General features: G+C 34.1%; 2 protein-coding genes across 3 annotated transcripts; one reads left to right on the top strand and one right to left on the bottom strand.

Annotated features, from left to right (window-relative positions):
- Positions 1-7,434: 7,434 nt before the first annotated feature.
- Positions 7,435-8,940, top strand: LOC114726859 (uncharacterized). The gene is made up of 2 exons (XM_028913582.1): positions 7,435-8,220; positions 8,350-8,940. Exon 1 carries the CDS (start codon positions 7,721-7,723, stop codon positions 8,024-8,026), a length of 306 nt encoding a protein of 101 aa, XP_028769415.1. The 5' UTR covers positions 7,435-7,720; the 3' UTR covers positions 8,027-8,220; positions 8,350-8,940.
- A 1,480-nt stretch (positions 8,941-10,420) lies between these two features.
- On the bottom strand, positions 10,421-14,356 carry LOC114726844 (BTB/POZ domain-containing protein At1g67900). 2 transcript variants are annotated; one of them, XM_028913559.1, is made up of 4 exons: positions 13,587-14,356; positions 13,428-13,497; positions 12,047-13,315; positions 10,421-11,391 (listed from the first exon to the last, which is right to left on the bottom strand). In XM_028913559.1, exons 1-4 carry the CDS (start codon positions 13,643-13,645, stop codon positions 10,906-10,908), a joined length of 1,884 nt encoding a protein of 627 aa, XP_028769392.1. In that variant the 5' UTR covers positions 13,646-14,356; the 3' UTR covers positions 10,421-10,905. The 2 variants fall into 2 exon arrangements, with proteins under 2 accessions (XP_028769392.1, XP_028769393.1); XM_028913560.1 differs by having other exon boundaries at positions 12,047-13,295; positions 13,587-13,599.
- Between the last annotated feature and the right edge of the window lie 363 nt (positions 14,357-14,719).

Raw genomic sequence — 14,719 nt, 5'->3', positions numbered from 1 at the left:
ACATACAAACTAGTTTTATTTTTAACTCAAAAGCTCAACCTTTTTGTTTGGGGGCAAGGACACGCATGACAGAAGATCATTGTCTTTTGGGATTTTTTTGGTAAAATGAAATGATGAAAGTAAATAAATTATTGAAATCAATATGCTCAAGTGACGAGGATTGCGTCATTCTTCTTCCAAGTCTACTATTGGCACTCGTATTACACGTATGCATTACTGTGGAACAATTTCTCTCTTTGTTTGTTTTTGTGATTTAAAAAACACTTTAATTTCTATGGTGGAGGGATTTTTAATGGGAAAAAACACAAAAAAAGCCACTGAAATAGAAAAATTATGAATGGGGACCTCTTACAATGTTAGAATGTGTTTTGACAATAATAGTATAGGTTTTGATAACAATTTTATAAACAGGTTCTTGTGTGTAGTTTTTCAATTTTAATAATCTTTTTTTTTTACGATTTTCTCATTTTTAATTACATTGCCTAAGGGATTTTTAAGCAGTACTTCTGGTTCTATAGATAAGAGTTGAATAACTAATTAATTTAATTATTTATCATCAATAAGTTTTATTTTTTATTAAAATATTTTTGCTTACCATAAAATTAGTGTATTAGGATTTTATATTTAACGTGAAATTGAATATCTATCTTTCTTATGTTAAAGACTAATAAGCATGTCTATTTATGTTAAAATAAATGTAGAGAAGACTTCTACATCAACAATCATATAAATGCGCGTATATTGCATTGCCATTCCTTCAAAAAGAAATCATTTTAGTTTTTTTTTTTTACATAGTAAAAACATTTCAATTATACACACATATATAGGACAACAACAGCAACACATAATACCCAACAGGCCATCATTATTATCAACCAATATTTTAAACTTTATTGAGCATTATTCAAATATACTACAATAATTTCTAACTATAGCTGACTATATTACAATAAACCATACATTGACAGTTTTAACCCTTTCAGTTCACAATCTAAAAGCTAACATATCTTCTTAACTACTTTAAACAACAACGTAAAGTAACACAAGGATGTCAAGACTCTGAGACTCACTTTTAGATCACAATTCTTGAAAAAGAAGTTGTGCCAAAGTATGTGGGATAAAATCAAAATTATATCATCGGCGTAAGAGACTAAGAGGGTCCTCGTTATTATTAAAAGCCTGCAAATTTAAATCCATCAAGACAATGAAATAAGCAGCGAGCAATTAAAATGAAAAAAAATTCAACAACTGTAACAAAACTAATATTATTAAAAGTTAAATAACTAATTACCTATTCTGCATTCCCTAATTGCCGACGCAACTGAAAATTGAAAAAAAAAATGACAAACATCATTAAAAGCATATATATATATATATATGATGTAATGAAGGCAACAGTAGAATAGACGTCAATTTGGATTGGGTCACTGTCCATGATCTCTATATATCCCTATCATCAGTATCACAGACACCTTTCATTAAAATCCCCGCTTCTTCTGCTTCTGCATTATCTCACTTTGAATATATATATATATATATATATATATATATATAGGCCAATCAGTGTGAATATATTTTGCATCATATATAAATATATATGTAAATGTGTATATAGATGGTCTTCATTTTTCATAAACTAGGTCCCATAATTATGAAGACTGTAGCATATCCCGATTCATTTTCCTTTTTGGAAGGCTATCAAGATATGTTCCCACTCCTCTCCACTAACCAAATAAGCATATATTTTGTTTCTGCTGTTCCCACCATTTAATTCGATTTGTCGTTTCACAGTAGAAGGCGTGATTCTCTCTAGCTTGTAAGCAAAATTATGCAGAAGAAGGGGAAAAGGTGGGCGTTAATGGGGAGAGGGACACGTAAAACAGAAATAGCAATAATGCAATAACTGTGTTGTAATTAATTAAGGAGATATAAATATACATATTTATATATATAGCAGACGCATGCGAAGGCAAAAGGAGTTACTCTTTCGATAATTGAGACGCAGACCAACAAACATCAGTTCCTTCCATTCACACCACAACAGTCACTTTTTATTTATATGCACACTATCTTTTTTCCACTGCTTGCTACTTTAGCTTTTAGAGACTTGGATTAAAAAAGTTTGAGACTGTTATTACCCAAATATTGCAGAACATTATTCACTATATCAATCAATGTTTAATATATCTGTATATCAAAGATACAGGACACAATGCATCAAACTTTTGTACAAATGCAATTGCACACTCTTCTTAATTAGTAGAAGATCAATACTTGCATGTGTGATAGAAAAAAAGTCAAAGTTTTACTCCGCTAATCTTATTTATAAGGTAAAGTGAGAAGATATTTTTTTGTCCTATTTATAGAACACTGAGAAAATTTTTTTGTAGAGATATATAATTTTACCTTTTATTTATTATTGTATTGATTTTGTTTACATGAAGTATAATGTATATTAAATAGGGATAAAGTTAAAAAGTTGTTGAACTTTAAATAAGAGTTAATGAAACTTAAAATTTTTTTTAATATAGATGAAATATGTTGAAAGTAACTTATAAATAAGATTAAAAAACTAACATTTATTGTTAACTTCGTATGGCTTATAGGTTAAAGAGAATTTTCTCCCTTGAGTTTTCATGAAAGACTAATTAACTGATACTTTAAAGTTCAGTAATATGGACCAATAGGAAAGCTTTTTTTTTTTTAAACCAAAATATGTCGCGTCATATGACAACCAGGTGTTCCTCAATAAGAAAATGGTTTGTCAATTTGTACTGATAATAATCAACTAAAGATAAAACAAATGGCATCGCCACACGTTTATATTGTCATAGGTAAGAGAGGTATTCGTCAACCAAAATAAAGTAGTCAGTCCATAATTAGCTACAATAGACAAACAATGCCGTTATTAATTGGCTGTTAGTGTGGGCTAATAACAAACTCTTTTGTTTTTTCACTGATGGATTCATAAGTTGGACAGCCAAATAGAATCCAATTCTTTCTCTTATCATGTGCACCATGTTTTGACGTTGACCATTATATTATTGCAAGTTGAGAGATTTTTGTACCAAAGTAACTAATTAACAAGTCAAGATAAATATACATAACTTGTAACAGTATTGCCCATTGATCTTTCGTCCCAATTGATACTTTTTTATGCTGATGAATTTCTAATTGACAAATACGTGACACCACCTTTTACACAACGCTGTGTATTTCAATGAAGGGAAAAAAAGGAAAGTGCACCAAGTGCTTTACATTATGAAACTTAAGGATGCTAGAATTACTCCTATAAATATTTTTTTTTTCGGATTGCTCCAGGGTATCCCCACCACTGATAGCAGTGAGACTAATCTCCCGTCTCTGGGTCGGCGCACGAAGCGGTAAGGGACTGACTACGTGGTGCTTTCCATTAACAAGAGTTGGGAATCGAACCCCCAACCACTTGTTTAAGGGACGAGATGCCGAACCATCACGCCCACCACAACGTGGTTAGAATTACTCCTATAAATATTTTAAGGGCGAAAATTCTCTTTCTTTTAAAGTCAATCTAGAGTTAATTGGTCAACATCAATTTTGACATTTAAGAGGTCACATTGCTCTAATAAGTAATTTAGAATGATCATGCTTATAATGTTTTAGTTCATGGGCCAAAATATCTTTTAATCTAGTATTGAATTGTAACTAATGCCTATATGATAGAAAATTAAAATAATTACTTATCCAGTATTTGTAATGTGATATTAATATTAAGCAAATAATTAAAACTCAACATTATAGGGGCTCAGTCCAGTGTGCACACCATGGAGCTAATCCCTATCGGATAAATTAAGTATTTTTTAAAATTTTTTATTTCCATTTTTTCTGTTTTTCGGTCAATGCACGAAAAACAGTTTATAAGTAGTATGTATATGATCAGTTCTGGCTGAACAATTATATACCAAAAGTTGATAATTTTGTACCCTTGGTGGGGTGGGGTGCATAAGTATATGTGCATTAGGTTTTCAATTTCAATTTTATAATAAAAGGGAAAAAAAATGCCCTATGCTCTCTTTGTCTGCCAAATTATGAGAAAACGAGATGCTATACAAACAAGGACTGAATTTTTTTTTTTTTTCCAAATCATGCAAGCTTGGATTTTATGTGGACATCTAGTGACATTCCCATGAACCCTTATCATGCCTCGGATAATAGCTTGAATAGTGTTTTCTCTTTTCAGTGAAAGTAGAGATTTTTTTACCACACATAATAATGTTGGCATAATAATCTATGAGGCTCCTTGTGGGGGGAAAGAAGAGCCAGCAAATAGACGGCTGGGTAAAGCAAACGCAGGTCATTAACAAGAAATTAGAAACACACGAAGAAGACGAAAGCGATGGAACACAGGAATAAAAAATGTTTGGTTGATGAAGTGAGGATGGAACATAAGTCTAGGAATCTAAAACATAGTACCCTTAGGAGCCTCGTCCTCCTTCTCCTTCTGCCGCCGCCATCGTCAAATCCTAAGCTCTGATGTCTCACTCTTTTCTGTGACCTGCTGGTTCTTAGTAGTACTACGTCGCTTCGCTTTTGGATATTTTAATACTTTAATGGCAGAGATAAACTAAGCATGCTTGTCTGATCTGATGGCTTTAATTAATTACAGCACCAAACTGACTCCTAAACCAACTTTTGTCTGAAGCTTTGGAGAGAGATTTGCATGCGATATCTTTGGATGAGACTTCCCCATATATGCTTGTCGGTTTTCTTTTACCGAAGGTTTTTCCTTGGAACTCGAACGTTGACACGCTGACCTGAACCAAACTTTATCTTCATCGTCTCCCTATTTCTTTCTTCTTTTTTTTTACTAGTATTTTAAAAAATTATTATTCTGATTTAATTTTAACTCTCGTTTCAAATATTTCGATTGAGGAGAATGTTCTGAATTTATCAAAAAGTTAATGATGATGATGAAATAATTTATTTACTTTTACTCAGTTCAATTCAAACACATTAAACGATTGGCGTACTTTTATTGCCATCTAACACTCGCAACTTTTAAAGAAATATGACAAAAAAGTTAGGAAAAATTTTGGTAAAAAATTTCTATTTGAAAACTCAATTAGTTATAAAGACAGTTGATAGTATACAATTATGATCTATGAGTGTAATTTTTCTTATGTGAAATACTCCCTCCTTCCTTATTATAAGAGACATTTGATGCTTATAGCATGTTCCTATATATAAGAAACACTTACAAGGTCTTACTTTTTGTGTTGATTTACTATTTTCCATATTATTATCTCCAACTCAACTCTCTCCCTCCAACTTCTCTTTCTTTTAATAATTTAATTGTTCTCTCTCATGCTCTCTCTCCTTATTAATGAGGGCGTTTTGTTTTTAACTAATTTAAACTGTTTTTTTGATCAACGTACTTCGGTTATTTGTCTCTTATAATAAGGATTTTTTACGTATGCAAATGACTTCCGCAAATGACTTCCGTATTATTGTTGCATATTATGATATGTTGTACACAATGAAAGAAAAGTTGCATTTACGGATGATAGTTATACTTGCTTAAATTCAAGTTTTTTTTAGTCAATTGAGTTTTTAAATAGTAACTTTTAATCAGATTTCTCAAAAGTTACAGCTTATTGTGAAGAATAAAATTAAAAAAATATTAACTAATAGTCATATTTTAAAAACGATAAAAACATAATAATTATCAAAGGATAATTACAAGATACAAAAAAATAAAATAAAATGACAAAAGAAAGAGAATATATCTATCACCTAATAATAACAAATAAATCTCAAATTTATCACTTCTTTTCTTACCGACTCAATTAAACTTTTTCTTGGGACCCAAAAAAAAACCTTACCACTTCTTTATTTATTTATTTTTTGTTCTGTTGACCTCTCATGTAGCAGTGTTTACTAGAGTTTAAATTTACCACTTCGGTGTTGTAGTTTTTTCCAATAAAATTCTTTCTTTGTTAAAAAAAAAGTTGCCTTTCAAATTATTTTAATAGTGGGAAAAATTTCAGAAAAACAACCCTAAAATTACTGTTTTTTAATTTAGGCGCATCATATTTCAAATTGACATAAAAAGAAGTAAAGTCAAATTAAAATTTTGAATTCAAGTGAAATGACAAAATTGCTTTTTTGTTAGTCCCATTGAAAAATCGTGTTATTAATCCCAGATTAAGAATTATAATTTCATAACCAGGACTTGTTATGTTCAAATGAATTATTATCATTTTTAATTGATTTATATGTTACTTAACATGTAATGTATTAGGAAAAAATGTATTATTAAGCCCGATCGAGACTCGTAATTTTACATTCAAAACTCGTTATTTTTAGATAAATTGTTGCCAATTCTAATTGATTTATATGATATGTATCAGGAAAAAAACGTGTTATTACTCCTAAATCAAGACTTGTTATTCACAGTTGAATTGTTATCCATAAAAGGGTATTTTTATTATTTCTCTTGAATTTTCAAAGTTCAATTTGGGTTTACTTTCTTCTTTATCATTTTAAGGTGTTAGATGCCTAAATTAGAAAATATTAATTTCAAGGCACATTTTCTAGAATTTTCCCTCAATAGAATAAATCATAAATAAATTATTTTTATTCCTTTTAAATGGATACTAACATTTGGTGAGGCAGACGTGGACTGACCAACAAGAGATCCAGTTAAATAGTTAGCTGGGGCTTCTTAACAATAATGCAATCGTGAATGGGGTAATACCAAAATAATGCTTTTTTTAAAAGAATATGGGCATTCAAGTTAGGCTTAAATGGGCTACCTTCATTGGCTTCAACGAAGCAGATCAGTGGTCCATATCTTATTCGCTAATATGGAAAGCCCAAGCCCAATGAATGAAGCTTAATATGAATTTTCACAATCTATCAATGCATAATCAAGGACCTTATGGGAACAGCAGCCTTAGACATTATGGATTCAACACTGAATTAACAAGATGCTATTACAACTTTATATTTTAAATCGAAGCTGATTAAAAAAAAAAAAAGGTCAATAATACTGCTCATAATCATAGCAATATTTTGTTCTCAAAATTTATCTCATTGACACGAAGCTGAATCCTGGCTAAATGATCAAATACATAAAGATGTTCAAACTTCAAATACTGAGAAGTAAGAACATGGGACTTCAATTAATAGCCAATCAATTCCACATAAGTCAACAAGAACAAGCTAAACGAAAAGACGCCCACTCTCGAACGTGCGCCATCACAAGGCTGAGTAATGGGGTCCCTAAAGTAAAGACTTTTATTTGATTTCATGGAGAGCTCATACCCATCATGATTCATGCTAACTCCACAAAACGAACAAAGGTTAAAGTTGATAGCGAATAGCTCTTTGTCGACATGAATCATCAACCAGTGGTTGAACTGTGTTCACCAAAAGCCATCTAAAATGTAGTTGGCACCCTTGATAGGAGCTTGATCCTCACAAATGTCAAAACCCGTGACTAGCAACAGAAAAAGCAGAGATTTTGTGTTGTAGTGCATTGTGATCCAGATTTTTGCAATCCCCATTAACGTTTCTCTATCTTTTTCCTTACCCATCTGATTTTTCGAGACCCTTCTTGAAGTAAAAAGGAAGTTGCCATTTGCCATAGCTATATATGAGGCAGTAATCTTGAGCTAATATTTGTCTGGTTTCAGGTGTAGGATTGAAGGAGGAAGAAAAAAGAAAGAAAGAAAGGCCAATGGAAAGTGACAAGACAGCCATCACAAGCAAGGAAATGAAAGTTGAAGTGCCGTGTGGGAGCGAAAATGGTATGGAGCTACAAGGTGTTGTTGTTCAGGGCCATGGTGGTGGTGGGGGGCTCACTAGACAGACCAGTATGAGCAAGACCAATTGCCTTTGTTCTCCCACCACGCACACTGGTTCGTTCAGGTGTCGCCTTCACCGAACCACAAGCCTCAACAGGACTAAGAGCATTGAGTCAGCTTCGACCCTCCCTGATCAGCTGTCTACGGTGGCTGATATCCCCAAAGATCAGATCCATTGATCTGCTCAAGTTTCTCTTTATCCGATTGTTAGTCATTAGTAGTGGTATCAGATTTTCTTTGTGTTTCTGATGTTGACAAATGTAAGTTCTGGTGTGTTATTATGTGAAATAACTTGCCCAGTCGACTTGGATTGCACATGAAGATCAGTGAGCCTACTGGGCGGCTCTGCTTCAAGAACAAGAACAAAATCCAAGTGAGTCTAATTAAAAATGGAAAATCTGGAAGCAGATAATGTTCCTTTAATTACTTACCACTGCTTGACTTTCACTTATTTTGTTTTTTATAATTTGCTGTTGTGTTGACTTGTTATAATTTGGCTCAGGACTGTTTCGAATTCTAACCCAAATGGAGAATCTCATCAGTGGCACTCATTTTCTGATTCTAGTCCATTTGGTTTAGCTACTTTGTCTTTTTCTGGATAACAGATCATTCACGTACGCCTATGTGGATATGTTTATTCTTCTCCATACAAATGAGAGAGAGTGATATTTTGGTTTTAAATCTGAAGCTTTCAGTTTGATATCTGCAAATGATTTGTACGTCCTAACAATATTTCCTGTGAGTATTACTTCATTAATTATTGAATTCACTAGTTTTTAATAAAGCTTCCTGTTTTAATATTATGAACATGTGAGATGCATCAGAGACATAGGTAAATACCAAATTAGGCAGCGGAAATGCGCGGGCACCTTGATTGAGTAAAAATATCAGATTCAGAGCAGTTGGTAATGGCCATGATTGCAGTAATGAAGTCAAGTTGTTAGCAACAATGGTTTTTTTTTTTTTTGGGCCAACAACAACAATGGTTATTATTTGCTGCTGCTCTCCATCATTCCCCTACGCATTTTGCGCCATGTTGAAGCTTTTCATTCTTTTGTACGGCTTCTTGTTACTGGTTCGGCATTCCAAGATTGAGTTTGAGTCTTTTCTCTCTCGCCCTTTTAAATTAATTACTGCCTCTTCGATTATACATAGCTATTTAATTAATTTGAGTAAGGTAAAAGAAATTAGTTAAATAATTATTTATAATAAATATAAATTGATTTTCTTAAAATACCCATTTCGATCATAACTATTCTTGATTGCAAATCTTTTGACATGTACAATCAATAGGAATATTTTGGAAAATAAATCACAAATTTAGGAGACAAAATATATTGAAATCTTATATTTAAAACCAAAATCAATACCCTATTAGATTTTATATTAAGAATTGAAGGTAGTATTATTTAAAAAGATAAAGCAGCATATAACACTATGGTGAATCCAACACTCTAATTTTATTGATAATACATTTAACACTGTGATATTATTTTCTTGATGCATCATACTCTCTAATGTTATTCTTCAGGTACATCCAGTATCTCAGGTCAAAAAAAAAAAATCACATTCAGCACCATAATTTTATTTATAATTAGTAAGTTGGATACACTATAGGTAAGAGTAGAGTGTTGGATGCAACTAGGAAGTAACACTAGGGTGTTAAATTCTACTTTACCCTATTTAAATTTTTGTTTTTTGCCCTATTTAAAATTATATTTATATACTCCTTTAGTCTTAAATATAAGACCCTTATATACACTAGTATAAAAATATTATATTTAGGACTGGAGGAGTATCACGAAAGTTAATTTAAATAATTTAAATTGCAGTAAAATCGAATAATATTAGATTAAAATTCTCTTATATTAAAATGTTGCATCATTTGAATAATTCATTTATTTTTTTTTCCTTTTCGAATTGGTAGTTGTTTTAGACACAACTAAGGAGGTGTTCGGATAACTCAATAAATACTTTTTAGAAGCACTTTTTCACAAATCGAAACAAACTTCTCTACATATTTATTTCGTATACCATAAAAACACTTCTGAAACCATGGTTTTAATCTTAACCAAACACCCTATAAGACTCCAAAATGAAGACAGTCATATTTTATCTCGTAATCATCGAATTTCAGAATTTAATAATTTCTCGACAACCATACAAGAAAAAGGTAGTGACAGCTGTCAACAACTCTTATTTCAATCAAGAAGTCAGCCCACTGCCCACATTTAAGAAATTAAAGAAGAGGCCATAATAATTTGTTGAGACATTTTTTTACAGGATTTTCTCCCCTGCAAAGCTCACATGATTTTATTTCTCAAGATAGAAGAAGCATGATCTGTTTTTAAAATCTCAGGGGTTCAATAATACTCATTAGCGAATCATATCTCATCAGCAATGGATTTTATTCCTTGTTTTGGGCTGGCTTTATGATCTATAATGCGCCATCCTTATTACAATAACAATAATGGCAGATTGCTTCACAGCATGATTGATTAGTGACAAATCTCTGTCAACAAGAGAGACCATAACAATAAATGTATGTACAACCTCAATTATGTGACACCCCCTTCAAATCTTGTCCACAATTCCATTTCATTTCAACAAGGATTAGATAATCTGTGCAATAATCCAAACAGAAAAGCCAAATATAAACTGATATTACAACAGTACTACGCTATGTCAGACACATGAGATACCAAGAATAGATTTGTCAACAAAGTCAGGACCCAACGATGAACAGAGACATGTGTTTCAGATTTGTAGACAAAATACAGCAGCACTGGACCCCACAATATGTCCCTTACGCCTAAAATTTCCTATACCGGCTTTTTACAGATCGGATTTACCAAAGCGATTTTTCTATGGAGTTGAGAAAATCATATTTCTTATTGTAATGAGAAAATCATATTCCTCTTTACACATCAACAATGCATATTGAGATATATTCCTTAGTCTCCCTAAAGTTACCAGGCATTTTAGCGAAGGAAAGAAAACAGAGTTCTGTGGTACCCTCCAAAATACCATTCCTCAACTGAAAATTAGCATATTTCCCTCATTTCTTCTCAGGGGAGCTTTTATTGTTGGACCATAACTTGCTGAGTATTCTTCTGGGTTGAGCTGGAAGAGCGCAGAAACCCTTAAACCTAGAAGTTCTTCCAATTCCTTCATTTTCCTCTAATTCATCATCCTCAGCTAGCTTCATCCTGAGAGTTGAAGTCCTAGACTTTGGTGACTTGAAGCCAGAAACACTCCATTGATCTTCAGCATGTAGGTTTGTATTAGCACTTAAGGGTTCTGTATGCTTTGATGAGTCAATGCCATGTGCAGAAAGAAGTGCCTTGATGTTGCTTGGCAAGTCAGTCACTTTCCCGCCAGCCGCGGCAGCTCGAGCTTGCTCAAAGAAGAGAACTTGGACAACCACTCTCAGGGGAAGAAGCTCATTCTGGGCTGCATGCATGCAGGCTTCCATGGACAGTTTTTTGCAGTCAAGGATTCGGCATAATCTTTTCCTTTCGCCCTTGTTGAGTTCTGGATGAGCCTGAATATTACAGTCAAACAAAATAGAAACTTTATTAATGCTAATTTGGTACTGGTTCTCTCATTTTTCTTCCTGGGCCTAAGTTTCTAAGAGTTTGACTGAACTGACAGCCGGACATGTTACATCATAGAAGAGTACTCTGAGGTGTGATTTTAGTGTTTCAGTAGTCAATGGATCATGGAAAGAAAAGGGAGAGTAGGAGACACACAAATTAATAATGTAAAGGACTAAAGACCACGTTTTCTCTTTTCCTTTTCTCCCGGTCTACTGGACATTCTGGTAGCTGCATGATGTAACTCGACAACAACTTCCACTGACAATTTTTCCCCCCTTTGTTTTTAGCTTAGTGAATTCACAAACGCCCGAATGAAAAGTACAACTTATATTTGCCCAGAAGGTGGAATTATTCACGCAAAATTTCTGGTGGGTCAGCCTAAACCTAACCGTCAGTATATGTTGAATAAGACAAGATTTTAAGTCAAGAGAGTTGGTTATCCACTAATTGTGTCCCACATCCTAAAATGTGAGAACGAAACATGCTCAAACGATATTTCTCTTCTCAGTTTCAGTTACAGTACTACTCATTTAATCAGAGAACAAATTGCAGTAGTGACATGGAAAACATAGAAAAACATTTAATATGTTTAATACTTACCTTCAAATAGATGTCAATGGCTCTGTAGAGATCATCATGATCATGCCTTGCAAAGTCTGGTATTGTTTCGGCAAGCTTAATAAACTTTGACAAAGGTAAATTCACGTCTCTTGCCACCTCTTGAAGATACCTATCCACAAGCTTTGCTACCTTAAGTTTTGAGCTATGAGATGCTGAAGACGACCTCCTGCTTTCCTGAAATTCTAAGCCAATATTTTCCGCTGAACGAGACCTTCTTCTTTCAATATCAAACCTGGATCTTGGAGGGCTAGTTGGCGGACTCTGCCCTTGTAACATAAACTGTTCCAATATGGTCATCACCATCTCAACATCATACAAGGTATCAGTATCATAGGATACTGAGGGTATTAAAAGATCGTTCACTGTGGCTTCCTCCAACTGAAGCCCTACCCGTCTAGCTAATTCCATCTTTGAAGAGGAAGAAGCATTGAGAATATTGGCTGCCTTCAAGAGTTTAAGAAGGAAACTACAAGAAACAGCACCTTTCTCTGTTGGAAGCAAACTTACTAGTGATTCCAAAAGCAGACGATGCTTTGATGTTATTTCACTCGCTGAGTCTGGATCAGAATCTGAAGCTGCTTGTTTTTTATTGACGTGCCCATTCTTTGAAATATTAGGTAGCCATCGAGATGCATAAATTTTAAGTACATCACCTATGAGATTTGGGGACACCTTCCCACCTGATTTAATTGCTATCATGGTTCTCCAGAAGAGGTCTATGCTCAATTCTGCTACGTCTTCAGCCCACCATCCTTTGCTTGCTGATTTATTAAGTCTCTGAATTTCGGTTCCATTGCAAGACACATCGTCCCTGACCCTGCGGGAATGACTATGTGACAAAATCACCTTGGAGGGATTACTTAAGACCTTTGAGGCAATTGCTTCAATGCATCTGCTTGTGATTGCCAAGTCTTCTGACCACAAAGGCAAGGCTTTGGTGCTCTGTAGAGCCACAATTGGGTCCTTCCAACCATGAAGAACGCAAGAATTGAAGAAAACCTCAAGCTTGTAAATCAAGTTTCCCTTCTCCACATCCTCAGTCATCTGTAAGTATTCTGCAGCACATCTTGCAGCTACAATGTTGTAGGCACTTAGAGTGATGGTAATACCATAGCAGAACTTAGCACACAATTCAAATGCCTCCACCCCACCAGGAAAATCAGGGAGTTGAACTATTTGGTGCGGAGAAGTATCAGGAGATTCTGAGCATAACCTTTGCAGCCGCAAGCTTTTGGACAGTAGAGGAAACTGAATAGCATCAGCAAGAACTTCAGAGATACATTAAAGTGGAAAGAAAAATGAAAAAGAACTGAGATGATCATCAACTGTATCCTAAAGTCAAAAGTTCAAGGGAACACACCTTGTGAAGAAGATACCTACTTCCTTTCACTTGGATTACAAGGTCGCTGGATACTTCAGAAGAGACTGACCTGTATACAAAGAGAAAGAAACTCTTATTTCTTTTCTCAGAGAAACATCTTCTAAGAAGAGAATCCCAAATTTGCTGGTTTAGTCTCACCTTACTGCTTCTGCATTGTAGAAGGTATCAGGACGAGATCCCAGTTTCATAAACTTCATGGTTGTCTCAGTTTCTTTCACTGAATCTGAATTATGTATTTCTTTGCATAATTCAGTCAACTGAACTCCTGTTTACAACACTACCCTTCAGTGTTGCAGTCTTGCAGAATCCACCAGCTAGTAAAACAAGGTCTGCACAAAATACCAAGTGAAGACCGCTTATTGCCAGCAATAATTTTCCCACCAAGCAGACCCAAAAGGAAACTGAACCGACAGGCCACAGGGAGTCAGGTCACGAACTCTGAGAGAGAAAAGAAAAACGGAAATATAGAAGATAGAATTTTCTTGGAGGAGAGGAGATGGAGTAAAAGTTCCAAGAAGGAGGGAAAACCAAGAGCTTTAGTTTGTGGGAGGAATAATATATAGCAGTTTAATAAATCGGATTTTATAACCAAAAAATTGGTCAGTTGACAGCAAACCCAGAAGATCAAATGATCCAAAGTCATGTCCTATCAGGCGAATAGTCGTGCCCCATGTGATTTAGACATTTAAACGAAGGGAAAGAATCAGAGGGCGTTGCAAATCCCATCAAATCCAGACATAAACACACCCCCACCAAGTCAATCAGAGACTACAAAGGCTCGCAGTAAAATGAACTCCGAAGCAAAGTATGTGAATGTATATGTATATGCGCGCGTGTATGTCCGTGGATAAATAGATAGCAGACCAGAACTAGAAATACTCAATAAATTATAGAAAGGGTAAGGATCACAGCCTGAGGTGAGAAAATCAGGACAGGCTCCGAATACGGAAAATGACAATCATTCGTCGGAAAATTCGACCTGGCAAATATATATATATATATATATATATATATATATATAAAGAAAGAGTAAAGCTCATACTTGTTTTTGCAGCCTATTACTGCTAAGAAGAATAGAGATAGGATAGGATTTTTGAGGGTTTTGTTTTCTGCAATGGAATAATACCATTCCATTTCCAGCGTGCAATTGTAAAGGCAGCTTCCACCCACTTGTGCTCCTCTTCTCATCATTGCCGCTGCAAATTCCTCTTTTCTAATATATAAATTTATTAGTTTTTTACTTTGTGCTCCCCTGATTTTTTTTTTTCAAG

This window comes from Neltuma alba, unplaced genomic scaffold, assembly GCF_004799145.2.
Source record: "Neltuma alba isolate B1F8T4 unplaced genomic scaffold, ASM479914v2 tig00012407_pilon, whole genome shotgun sequence".
Lineage (NCBI taxonomy): Eukaryota > Viridiplantae > Streptophyta > Magnoliopsida > Fabales > Fabaceae > Neltuma > Neltuma alba.
Note: the sequence above shows the minus strand (reverse complement) of the source record. Positions and strands in the feature narration are given on the sequence as shown.

Coding starts and splice junctions, on each gene's coding strand:
- LOC114726859 (XM_028913582.1), top strand. CDS start 7,721: ATGGAAAGTGACAAGACAGCCATCACAAGCAAGGAAATGAAAGTTGAA.
- LOC114726844 (XM_028913559.1), bottom strand. CDS start 13,645: ATGAAGTTTATGAAACTGGGATCTCGTCCTGATACCTTCTACAATGCA. Junction 13,498..13,586: donor TACAATGCAGAAGCAGTAAG/GTGAGACTAAAC, acceptor CTTTGTATACAG/GTCAGTCTCTTCTGAAGTAT. Junction 11,392..12,046: donor CCATTGACATCTATTTGAAG/GTAAGTATTAAA, acceptor TGTAATATTCAG/GCTCATCCAGAACTCAACAA.